Below are 13,434 nucleotides of genomic sequence, written 5' to 3' on the forward strand. Positions count from 1 at the left end.
GAACCTTTGTTTATGGGGAGCACAGAGCAGCCCAGTGTAGGGATGTAATGTAACAGCAGGGACAGCTGTGTGTTGAGCAGAGCAGAGCACGGACTGGAGCCAAGATACAGAGGAGAAACAGCCTCAAACAAAGTGAACCCAGGAGAGGACAGATTACATAAATGTTGTCCCAGTGTGCCTCTCAGCAGTCCTAGTAGGGGTTCAGCATGGGGTCGAGGGTGGGGCGGGCAGCTAGGCCTAATTGAAAACTGACAGCTGCACTCCTCACCACGGGCAGGAGTGTGGATGACCAGCTAGTAACATGTAAACAGTCTTAGGCTACACAGTAGTTGTAATACTGATTTAATCCCGTGACCAATACCCCATCTGCCCTGTTAGGGAACATTCTCAAGAGCTATAGGATCATGCTCAATCTCAAATGAGAGAATGAAAATACTGGATTCTTCACCCTTGAAGAATTATTCACATTTTGAGAAGCGACACAATATCAACTGTGATTCAACACTGAATTTCAATGTTGTGTTTCAGAATGGAGACCATACCAGCTGCAGTACCTACCCATGTCCAGAGGGGGTGATGAAGTAGAGGCAGCAGTGCACTCTGTTGTCAGGCATCTGCCGTCTATTGACCCGGGACTCTGAGTTGAGGTAATCCTCAAACTTACTGTCGATGTGATCAATGACTGGCTGCCAGCTATAGGAGAGCAGAGCACAGACATTACTCAATGTCAGGTAACAGTGACTACATTTAATGTAGAATATACACATTCAGATAGAGATATAGGGCAGGTTAGTCAGTCAGACGTACCAGTTACTGTTGTCGACAGCGTCGCCGAACCCTGGCGTGTCAACGATGGTGAGAAGAAGCTGAACTCCTCCTTCCTTTACCAGCACCTTAGACTGCTCCACCTGAGATTGTAGAAAACACTAAATAATTACAAGACAGACAGCACGGAATCATGGTGAACTTCTAAAAACACCATGACATCAATATCTCCCCATTTATGGTTCATTTGAAGGATGGAGTTTCCCAAACTCGGTCCTGGGGACCCCAAGGGGTACACATTTTGGTTTTTTTGCCCTAACACTACACAGCTGATAAAATAAAAACTAATCATCAAGCTTAGGGGAAGAAAAAAAAATGCACCCCTTGGGGTCCAGAGGACCGAGTTTGGGAAACGCTGGAATAGGGACATGTACAAACATGCATTGCATCATAGTGTGTGTATAACTTGCGCTAATCGTGACAGTTTGCAAGATCTCCACCTCAGAGCACTTCTCCTCTGAGGGGATGGGCTCAGACTCAGGGGCTTGGTTAGGAAGTCTGACAGTCCTTTCATCTTAATCTAGAATGTGTCTGTTTGGAGAAGTTAGCTATACATCAAACTACAAAAGCCCAGGTAAATATTTATTGAGCATTAATATAAATCACAGATGGCGATACACTTGTGGAGGGTTGCCAGCCAGGCAGACTGAAGATGAATCCAGCAACATGGTCTTAGAAGATCTTTGACCTCAGACCCAGAGAGAGCTCTAGTTATATTTGGCTGCCCACCTGGAGTGTCCAGTACAGGGTGTACAGAGCTGCTTGCAGATTGGCCTCTTAGCTGATCAGAGCTTTAAAATCAGCAGGCGATCCAGACCAGCCCTTGTAATTAGCAGATGAGCTGCACTTCAATGATTAAACCAGGAGGAACAGGTGAGTGAGTGCATGTCGTGTTCCACTCAGATTGCAATGGAAGCCATCATTGTGTGTGTTAAACGCAGCTCTCTGTACAGTTAAAGCAAGCTCAGTTTTATTAATTGTACACAGACCACAACATAAATCCGTACTATACCTCATGCTTTCACACACATCATGTCACAACCGGATGTACTTTGTGATATAAGCAGCCTTTTGTTTACTTGATGGCATGCTTCATTGACGTAGGAACATTTTGACAAAGCCAGCCCAGCCGGCAGCCATTGGTTTTCCAAAGAGCAGCACATTTGGGTTTAACCACAGGCAGCCAAACTGAGCCGTCATCTTCCACTTAGACAGAACCACAGAATGCCCGTGGTCTGGGCCTGAGTCTGGGCTATGGCTGCTCTCACTCAGCCCACTAGCTGGGCCCTGGCTAAAGGCTTCCTCTTCCCCACACAGCCCCACTGTGGGCAGGCCACCCCTTGACCAGCTAACACAGAGCAAAACGCCCTGAGAGCCGATTTAGCTAGACCACTGAAATAAAAGAGAAAACTAGTGTGTTTTGGTAGGTGATAATCAAACTGATTTTAGGCGAGAGAGAAGGGGGAGAGAGAGAGAATGAAAGAGAAACTGATTCAAAGTCCCCAAAAAATGACAGAAAAAAAAAGAGGAGAGACTGAGGTAATAAAATAGAAAACAAGTGTTTAGTGGGTGAGCATCTATTTCCAGTCAGCTAGTGAAAGGGATCAGTGTTGAACCTAAAGAGGTGGGTCCTGCCAGGCCGAGAGGTAGGTCTGCTTTTTGGGTGGGTGACTTGTGTCCCAAATGGCATTATATTCCTTATAGTGCACTACTTGGACCAGGCCCATAGAGCTCTGGTCAAAAGTAGTGCACTATGTAGGATGCAGACATGCGGCTGTTTGAACAGGCCACAACACTAATAATGAAACCATTTAGAACAGCTGGCTGGGCAGAAAGAAAGAACACTAAAAGCAGGTTTAACTTTCACTTATTTTTCCACAGGTATCATCTTATCAGTTCATCTACGTACATCCTCAGTTTACAGAAAATACTGCCAACTTTGATTTAAAAAAGACTACATTCACAAGCAGGAAATGGATACTTTCGACAACCATTCTTGACCCTGAAAAATTGCATACTTTTCAAAACCGATGGGTTCTCTTCTGAAGCAAGTTTTGAAAACAAAGATGATATGTCACATGTGTGAACTGATCTGTGTGTGTGTGTGTGTGCTCTAGCCACAGAACAGTTTAACTACTAACTTCAGGGAAAACGATGAGGGAAAAATTGCACGGTTCGATTTATATTTATTTCCAGGCAGTAAATCTACAGAGTTGTCGGTTGACGAGAGTCACTCAATCGTCAGCGCTGGAATGCACACAGATTTTTTTAATAGGGCAGCGTGACAACACGTCTGTCACCCCCTGGAGGATTCTTTACTGTGTGTGAAACGTTGACCTCCTTCCTCATCCATTAACCCTGCTAGAACCATACATTAAAACCAGTAGATGGTGATAGCACTGACGTCATTCACGTATTCCTATGGAAAACTCCCAATGTCGCATGAAGCCAGAAGTACTTGAATTTGAAGAGTGCCAAATTGCTGAATGGGGCTGAATGGCACCAACAACAAAAATTGATAAGGATCATGGTCAATGTAGTCATTCTCATCCTGCCTGAGAGTATCAACCGGGAGACTCCCGACCCGTGATTGGTCTGTGTCAGCACTGTGTTACAAGAACGTAGTATTCAGAATGGTTTTCTATTTAATAAAATATCTTGATTTGTAGCCACATTTTTAATAATTCACAGTGGGGATCAAACTTCATCATAAACTAATTTGAGCCCAAAATCACAGTCACCAACAAAAATCGTTCTGGCGATCGTAATTTACATAGGCTTTCAAGGGCAGACCAGGGCTTTTGGCAATAATAGGTTGCTATGCACCAGACCAGACACTGGGGGTAAAACCACAGCTGTTCATTCCAGCTCAGTGTGTGTGTAGTGCTGCCTTTTACTGCCCTACCCTTACATTTACAGGAATCGATCAGAATGCACATTAAACTCCTTTCTCTTTACTTGACCTCTAACCCCCTATTCATAGCCTTCACCCCGGTCCTTTAAGCACCATCAGAATAAGACTTTCTCCCTTTTTCCTCTCTCCTTTCTCGGTCATACTCCCTTTCCCTCCCTCATCTCTTGGCTGTCTTGTTGAAGCCAAAACTCAACTGGTTACAGATAGTTGAAGTCGGAAGTTTACATACACCTTAGCCAAATACATTTAAACTCAGTTTTTCACAATTCCTGACATTTAGTCCTAGTAATTTCAGCTTTTATTTCTTTCATCAAATTCCCAGTGGGTTAGAAGTTTACATACACTCAATTAGTATTTGGTAGCATTGCCTTTAAATTGTTTAACTTGGGTCAAACGTTTCAGGTAGCCTTCACAAGTTTCCCACAATAAGTTGGGTGAATTATGGCCCATTCCTCGTGACAGAGCTGGTGTAACTGAGTCAGGTTTGTAGGCCTCCTTGCTCGCACACGCCTTTTCAGTTCTGCCCACAAATTTTGTATAGGACAGAGGTCAGGGCTTTGTGATGGCCACTCCAATACCTTGACCTTGTTGTCCTTAAGCCATTTTGATACAACTTGAGGTATGCTTGGGGTCATTGTCCATTTGGAAGACCCATTTGCAACCAAGCTTTAACTTCCTGACTGATGTCTTGAGATGTTGATTCAATATATCCACATCATTTTCCTACCTCATGATGCCATCTATTTTGTGAAGTGCGCCAGTCCCTCCTGCAGCAAAGCATCCCCACAACATGATGCTGCCACCCCTGTGCTTCATGGTTGGGATGGTGTTCTTCTGCTTGCAAGCCTCCCCATTTTTCCTCCAAACATAACGATGGTCATTATGGCCAAACAGTTCTATTTGTGTTTCATCAGACCAGAGGACATTTCTCCAAAAAGTACGATCTTTGTCCCCATGTGCAGTTGCAAACCGTAGCATGGCTTTTTTATGGCGGTTTTGGAGCAGTGGCTTCCTCCTTGCTGAGCGGCCTTTCAGGTTATGTCGATATAGGACTTGTGTTACTGTGGATATAGATACTTTTGTACCCGTTTCCTCCAGCATCTTCACAAGGTCCTTCGCTGTTGTTCTGGGATTGATTTGCACTTTTCGCACCAAAGTACATTCATCTCTAGGAGACAGAACGCCTCTCCTTCCTGAGCGGTATGACGGCTGCGTGGTGCCATGGTGTTTATACATGCATACTATTGTTTGTACAGATGAATGTGGTACCTCCAGGCGTTTGGAAATTGTTCCCAAGGATGAACCAGACTTGTGGAGGTCTACAATTTTTTTTTCTGAGGTCTTGGCTGATTTTCCTATGATGTCAAGCAAAGAGGCACTGGGTTTGAAGGTAGGCCTTGAAATACATCCACAGGTATGACTCAAATGATGTCAATTAGCCTATCAGAAGCTTCTAAAGCCATGACATAATTTTCTGGAATTTTCCAAGCTGTTTAAAGGCACAGTCAACTTAGTGTACTTCTGACCCACTTGAATTGTGATACAGTGAATTATAAGTGAAATAATCTGTCTAAACAATTGTTGGGGAAATTATTTGTGTCATGCACAAAGTAGATGTCCTAATCGACTTGCCAAAACTATTGTTTGTTAACAAGAAATTTGTGAAGTGGTTGTAAAACGAGTTTTAATGACTCCAACCTAAGTGTATGTAAACTTCGAGTTCAACTGTATCTTCTCAGGCTCCATCATAGCAATGATGATTGACAGTGGCATAAATTATTATTATTATTTTTAAATGCTTTCATTCATGCTATTCAACCGACTGTACCCTTTATAGTGTCATGAATGGCAAAAGCTAGTGTGAGACATTGAATGAACAAAAACAACTGACATGGACCACTCCCTGCTTGGCATGAGTTAGATGGTACTAAACAGTGTAACGGTAGGAGGAGAGGGATCTTCCGTGTGTGTGTGTGTGTGTGTGTGTGTGTGTCTAACCACAATGACCTCACAGACAGACAGGGAAGAGGAACAACACTGACCGTTTCGCCACACTCCTCTCCACTACGGTTGGTTTGCTCAGCTGTGTTTCACAGGGACATAGGGCTGACAGACTAAGCACGCTAAGCGCTAGCCTCGTCCCATACCCTCTCCATCTGTTCTTAACTAACCGACAGACGCCTACCCTAGCCAGGTCCAGATTTGTTCAGCCAACTCCTTTGGTCAGTGGCAATGAGCACTGGAGTTGGCTGAACAGGACAAATACATCTGGGACCAGGCTAGTGCCATCCCTCCAATAACATAATATACCATAACATAACCCTTATCAGGCTCTAGTCATTCATCCCTCCTCCTCCTCTAGGATAAACAAGCATAGAGTTCCCACTAATTACTCTTTCCTCCTTGGATCCTGACCCTGCCAAGTTTATCACCAAACCTCTGGCATAATGCTCACTATTGGAGCCAAAGGAAGCAGAGAAAACACAGATACACTCTAATCTCGTTTAAACTTTAATAAGTGCTTAAGGGTGTGTAATGCGCAGGTAAACACATTGGTGGGTGCTGGGTGAAAACAGAGCAGACTGCTGTCTGGGCTTAGTGGAGATTTAGACTAGTGTTGAGATGGAACAATTCAAGAGAAATGCTGGAGCTTCTGTGGGTGAAAGCTAGCTACATGGAATGCCACACACCCAGGCAGAGGCCGTTTCTATTGGCAGGGAATCATAGAAACGGGATCACTTTCATGCAACTTCAAAAGGGAGGTACAATACAATGTGGGCATCGTTCTTGGAGGGATATTTCTGTGAAGTCTGAAAACGAGATAGCACTCCTGCTGCACACCTACTGTAACCTGATGCTGAAGGCCCAGGAGAGGAAGCAGGTCCAACTAAATGGCTAACCATTGATCAGTTGATGATGTCATCATAAGACAGTAAACCACAAGTCTGGCACCTTCAGTACTACTTCTTGTTAGTACTATGACTACTTCCTCTTCTTCAACTGGCATGGCGGCAAGTAGTGGTAGTAGTGACACTCAGACAGATCAGATCCTCCCGCTCCCTTCTCTTTCTCCCGCTCTCTCCTTGTCAGTCTCCCTCCGTTCCTCCCTCAACCTTCAAATCCAGAACCCTTAGTAAGGACTGGGACTTTTACTGCCAGTGCTGCCCCAACAAACAAATACACAAACAACCTGGGTAGTCAACCCAGGAGCAGAGGAGAGATTGACTGCATCACTTCTTGTGTTACAAATTCCAAATTGTCTATTCAATCAGCTAACATAAGGCATACAATAAGTCAATGTGATGCAAAGTATTATATAGAGGAATGATTGAACGGAACTACCTGCCTTCTCAAATCCCTCAAGCAAACAGCAACATTTGATTTCAGAAAACAAATAAACCAGCACCTCACAAAACAACGCCTCTCCTTACTGACCAAAAAACTATTTAAAAATAAACATCTATCCACTCCTCTTCCTCCCAAGAACATCTGGTGTTTGGGTTAAAGATAAGATGTGCCATTGGCACTGTGAACTCAAACAGGCTGTAAGAGAAACAGTGGCGAGATAGGAACAGATTTAGGTCTCTCCATGTCTTTTTCTCCACATGACATTAGCTAGGCTTTAGCTGGAGGAAACTGATGTATGGGACTGTGTTCATTTTGTGAATGGCTCCACCCCAGTGTAACTCTGTTCAGCACCACTAACTTATACTTTAACCAACTATATCTGGAGGTGACTAAAATGTTATGTAAAGTCAAGGCCTTCACGGTTGCTGAGGCAACATACAGTACATATGGGATTGGGTAAACGGCTCCAATCTGGTGTGACTTAATTTTTTTTAAAAGAACAATTCCACCAAGATTACCACAAGATAACCACTATGACCCACTGGGTGGTATTTATCATCTTAAGATTAACTAAATAGTATCTATGTCCCGGCTTTTGTGTAATGTTACTAAGCATGGACAGTTGAGACTTAAGTATATGAAAGTGTGTATTGTTTTCAATTTAGGGAAAGGGGAATATCTAGTCAGTTGTACAACAATGCATTCAACTGAAAATGTGTCTCCTGCATTTAACCCAACCCCTCTGAATCAGAGGGAATTAATCGACATCCACATCTTCGGCGACCGGGGAAAAGTGAGTTAACTGCCTTGCTCAGGGGCAGAACGACAGATTTGTACCATGTCAACTTGGGGATTCGATCCAGCAACCTTGATGTTACTGGCCCAACGCTCTAACCTGTCCATGAGTTGTCATTGTCTATAATGTTCTGTATAATTTCATGTTTTGTGTTGACCGCAGGAGGATAACGGCTTCGTTAGCGGCAGCTAATGGGGATCCTAACAAAATACTAAAAGTGACTCACCAGCAGACTGAGGATTGCACAGCTATGAAGCAACAGGCTTGCAGAAGTACAGTACATCATCCTGGCAGGCCCTAAAACCTGGCACGACTCAACCACTTTACTAACTTCGGGCCCTCTACAGGCACACCAGGACAAGCCCAATGACATCATGACCATCACTACAGCACTATCAACGCATGCATCCTCACCTACCTTAGCCTGGGGGCGAGTCATTCCTGCGCTCTTTGCAACTCCTTATGGGATTGTTGGCATGACTGAAAGGCTGACACCCAGGTTATTGCTCCCTGGCATGTACACAACATTACAAACGCTCATCCAATGACAAATCATACTCCTATTGAGAACCCTTCAAGCCAGGTAGAATATGGGACTAATAATGATCTGTCATCGGATAGGTGTGGTGTCATAATATTATGAGGAACTATTTGTTTGTGTGTGCATATACACGCGTGTCTTCAGAGGCATGTTGGCCAGCTCTGATAAAAGAGACCCATGTTTTATCACCCGTTCAATCACAGGAAAGTCTGTTTGGAGCGCCCCTCTGTGCTGTGATGCACGTGCATAGCCAATCCAATGGTGTTCACACACACACTGCAGGCTGTTTATGGCTTTCAACACCAGGAATTGGCCTGGAGGCCATACTTGACATTAAATGAGATCCAACGACAGACAGAGCTTGTGTGTGTGTGTGTGTGTGAGTTAGGGAACTCATTCAGGCAGCAGCAAGACGAATAGAATAAACCAAAAGGATGGGACATTTTTGGGAAGCCTCTTAACTATACATTAGGCTCATTAAAACAGATAGCCAGCTCTCTCAGCAAAACTGACATTTACAAATAGGTGTATGCAGTAGTGTAGACATGTTGCAAATCAACTATGTGATGTTTTACAGACACTTGTTTCACAGACGTTTGAATATTCCATATACAGAAACATGGCAGTGTCAGTGATAAAACTGGACGGGAGACGACAAGTATTTCTCAACGTGTGGGCAAATAGAGTAGGAGGGACCATCTATAAAATCACTAATACCATTCATATCCCACTGTCAATACCACTACCACTATACCAGTAGAAAAACCCTGGTTTGGACCAGTGTAGGTGAATCCATAATCCTACACAAAAATATTAAATCTCTCAACCATTTCACTGCTTCAATGAAAAATGGCATTGTGAGTGCGTGTGTGGTCTGGTTGGTTGTAAACTGATTTCCCAGATCTCTTGTTTAAAAAATGACTTGTGTCATGCACAAAGTAGATGTGCTAACCGACTTGCCAACACTATAGTTTGTTAACAAGAAATTTGTGGAGTGTTTGAAAAACGAGTTAAGGATTCCAACCTAAGTGTATGTAAACTTCCGACTTCAACTGTATATATAAAACTGTTTGGTTTCTTTGACATTGAGGCTGAGCTACAACCTAAAAAAATAGACTTTGCTTGGGAAGTTAAGCTATTCACTTTCTGTACAATAGAAGATGTTTAAACCCAGACAGCTTTAAGAGAAACACTTGTGACCATGACTCGTTGGGTTAAACCACAGAAGAATAGTAGCCAGCAGTTAAATCTTACATTTTTTCTGCGTTGGTAGGCCTACTTTGTCTGGGGTGGAAAGGTAGGCCTAACTTTTGAAAGTATCATGCTCAGTCAGATTCCTAATGACATCTCAGATTTAATTATTTGCAAACAGGGATAGTTTCGTTGCAAACAAGGCACACTAATTTGGCATTGGAGAAATATGGTCAGTCCCTTGATGGGAGACCAGATTCTGCTGGAAGTGGTGTTGGGGGGCCAGTAGGAGGCACCCTTTCCTCTGGTCTAAAACAAAATATCCCAATGCCCCAAGGCCGTGATTGGGGACATTGCCCTGTGTAGGGTGCCGTCTTTCGGATGGGACGTTAAACGGGTGTCCTGACTCTGAGGTCATTAAAGATCCCATGGCACTTGTCGTAAGAGTAGGGGTGTTAACCCTATTGACCTGGCTAAATTCCCAATCTGGCCTTCATACCATCATTGCCACCTAATCATTCCCAGTTTACAATTGGCTTATTCATCCCCTTCCTCTCCCCTGTAACTATTCCCCAGGTCCTTGCTGTAAATGAAAATGATGTTCCCAGTCAACTTACCGTGTGAAATAAGACAGACCCATCTTTGTTCATTCTAGGCCTGTAATTCCAGTAATGTGTGTGGTATTAAAAAAAGATTCTGCTAATATGTAAAATGACATAGAATTGCATGAAATGTTTTTAAAAAGGCAATTTCTAGGAGAGCAGGTATGAAGTGGAGGGAGGGCCAGGGCTGTGACATTAACGACCCAAAACAACACAGAAAGGGCTGGGTGGGAGCTGGCTGGGGCACATCAGATAATTTACCAGAGAAGAGCAGGCCATGTGTGTCCAAAAGAGGAACTTATGGGTAAGTCAGACAGGATGGAGACACGTTACCTAGCTACCACCCTGCACTTAAAGCAACAGAAAGGGGAAACAGTTTTTTTAATGTGGCGAGTGAGCTGAAATATTTATCCTTTGGGAAAAGATCAGTCATTTCCATTTAGAGGCGGGAGAGACGGTATCTACTAATCTGTTACAAAAGGGACAGAAGTATGTTTTCTCCTAGAGAGAAACACAAGTGGGGTGTTGAGAATGAGTTGAAGCTATGGTGCAACATATAATGAATAGTTTATTCCTTGCGTTTCTATCTGCTCCCATTCAAATATACCATGAATAAATCAAATAGATGGGGCATCTTAGTGTTTACCTGTACAGTCTTCTTGATTCTGTGGGAGGGACCAGGGTATTCAGGAGAATACAAGTCTGTCAGGAAGAGGGAATTGATCAGTGTAGACTTCCCCAAACCAGATTCACCTAGAGAAAGGGGGGGGGGGGGGGGGGGGGGGCAAAGAGAGAGGTAGAAAGATTACATTTCACACCGTTTTTCTAATCCTTGTTCACACCAGACCGAGTGGCAACATGACAATCTCGAGATGCCCTCCCAATTTTTAGAATTCTTTAAATGTTTCACATTAAAAAATTTTTTAACAGGAAATAAAACCACTTGAGCTGCCTCAACTGATGTAACAAGCATTAAGTCAAGTCAACTTTTATTATTAGTCATATGTGAAGGATACACATGGTATACACCATCCAACAAAATGCTTACTTGCAGATTCCTTCTTGATGCAACAAGAAATAAAAGATAATACAAACAAAGTAAATGGCACAGTAGAATAGAATAAACATTTTATCATAAGTATTATACAGGAAGGCACGATTTATAGTCAATATTTACACTTGTAAATTGTGCCGTGTTTAAATGTAATATGCGATGGAGAGAAGGAGAGAGACAGGCGAGGGAGGGAGGGTGGGCTGAATATCTTTCCCCCCAGTCAAATTATTTTCCTGTCTGCATTTCAGGAATCTAAATCAGAGATTATTCTGATGAGGGAAGCCTAGGGATGGCAAAGTCATCATACTGTTACAGTGACTAAGTCTAACCACAAACTATTTAGGGAATTTGTCTTGGATACAATAACAGTTCAACTTAATTTTGTGTCTCCCTTTCCAACATGCTGTATATTGAGACTATATCCAACCCTTTTCCATGATTTTAATTGACTTAGTGTATTTCAATGAACATTCCCAAATATTTGTTCCATAGTACTCTCATTCAATAATATGCTCTGGAATTTGTATATGGGCTACATTTTCCTTCAACGTCTGTCAGATTTTCAGAGAACAATCCCAGGTGCCTCCTTATGTCTGGGTAACCCAACGCCTTTAACAGTATACATAGCAACGGTTGGCATGGGGACGGGGGCAATGAGAGCGGCTGAACAATGGGAGCTGTGTGATGAAGGGGGCGGGTCTGGAGTCACATGCTGGGCTGGCACAGGACCGCATCACACTGCTGCTGCGTGCACCAACCGTACTGCCCCTGCCCCGCGTTTTTCCTGACCTTTAGAAGAGTGGTTAGGCCCAGCCTCCAACAACTCACTACTGCCAATTAACCAGCCAATGAACACTTGTGTGCAGGGAAAGAGAGTGAGAGCGAGAAAGAGGCAGAGATGGAGAGAGCAAGAGAGACACCATACAAAGGAGAGCACTCTTTCGCTCTCCATCCCTCAAAGAAGCTCTCTCTACACACTCTTTCACATGGTAAATGTGTCCTGCAAGGGCTACAGCCACACTGACCTCACAATAACGGAAATGTTCTAGAGGTTGGGCTGTTGAGGAACAACGTGGATAATTCTTCAGGACGGAAGTCAGGATTTAGGGCCTACTCCCCTCACCGAGAGCTGGCTGGAGAATGATGGAAGGTGGGGAGGGGACGTGTTGCGGTCTTGTGAAAACAGCTGGCTGAAATACGCCGGTCTTGAAAATGTCAGCTTGCATTAGGGAAACCATAAGCTGACAGAATGGCAGACCCAAGCGGATTCAGCCTTCAGTGTCTGTGAAGCTGGTCCAATACAGATTCAGATTCAGCAGCATTGATGGGCAGAGAGAAAGGAAGCTTAGCTCTATGGCCACATAGAAGACAGGAGCTAGAACACTACACATCTCTCTGGGTGGGAGGATGGAGTGAGGGATAGAGAGAAAGAAGGGAACGGGAGGGATGGAGCAAAGAGGGGGATGGCGGGATACCAGAAAGCAAGTCGTCTATTCAGACTTCAGAGCTGGGTCTGCTTGTTTTCTGAGGAGAGAGAGGGAGAGAGTGATAGATGAAGAAAGGATGGGAAAGAGGGTGAGGGGGGATATCAAAGCTGATATAAGCTATTCAGAGCTTGAGTTGCAGAATTTGTTTGCAGAGTAGGCCTCAGAGAAAGGCCTCTTAAATCCCTATGGCCATGGAAATGAGAATTGGGATTTCCCTACACTGGGCTATAGCTGGGGCCTGGGAAGGGATCTCCCTGCACTAGGATGGGATCCTCCGCAGTGGTGACAGGGAAAACCGGAGAGCAGTTAGCATGGATGCTACTGTTTTAGCCTAACCCCCCAACGCAAAATGTGTCATCGTTTGAAAACCAGTCAATTGATTATCTATCTACAAAGGGCAATGGAAGACTTAGCCTTGAAGCACTGCAGTTTTTGTAACGATGTGACAGATCTGACACATTAACAGTATTAGGTGAATCCTCTGATTGTACAGCTAGATCTGGATGCTATGCTGGTTTATGTGACCTGGACCTAGAAATTAGCATTCAAGTGCCACCAGACCAGAGCATGACCCTCTCAGTGCAGCCCTGCCTGGCGCGTCCCCGCCAGTGGCACTCCTTGGTCAGCAACCAACCCAGCCAGCAGTATACTTCCTTTAAAGGAAATTTCCAGCAGC

General features: G+C 43.9%; 1 protein-coding gene across 3 annotated transcripts in view; it reads right to left on the reverse strand.

Moving 5' to 3' along the window:
- LOC110488148 (septin-7) overlaps positions 1–13,434 on the reverse strand; it is a 43,893-nt gene that overhangs the window by 15,289 nt on the left and 15,170 nt on the right. For all 3 annotated transcript variants that reach the window (XM_036970685.1, XM_036970683.1, XM_036970684.1), the window contains 3 exons: positions 10,864–10,970; positions 808–908; positions 559–693 (listed from right to left, as the gene is read on the reverse strand). In XM_036970685.1, the coding sequence (XP_036826580.1) occupies positions 559–693; positions 808–908; positions 10,864–10,970 (343 nt within the window). The remainder of the gene's footprint in view (positions 1–558; positions 694–807; positions 909–10,863; positions 10,971–13,434) is intronic.

The sequence above is a fragment of the Oncorhynchus mykiss genome, chromosome 32, assembly GCF_013265735.2.
Source record: "Oncorhynchus mykiss isolate Arlee chromosome 32, USDA_OmykA_1.1, whole genome shotgun sequence".
In the NCBI taxonomy this organism is placed as follows: Eukaryota; Metazoa; Chordata; class Actinopteri; order Salmoniformes; family Salmonidae; genus Oncorhynchus; species Oncorhynchus mykiss.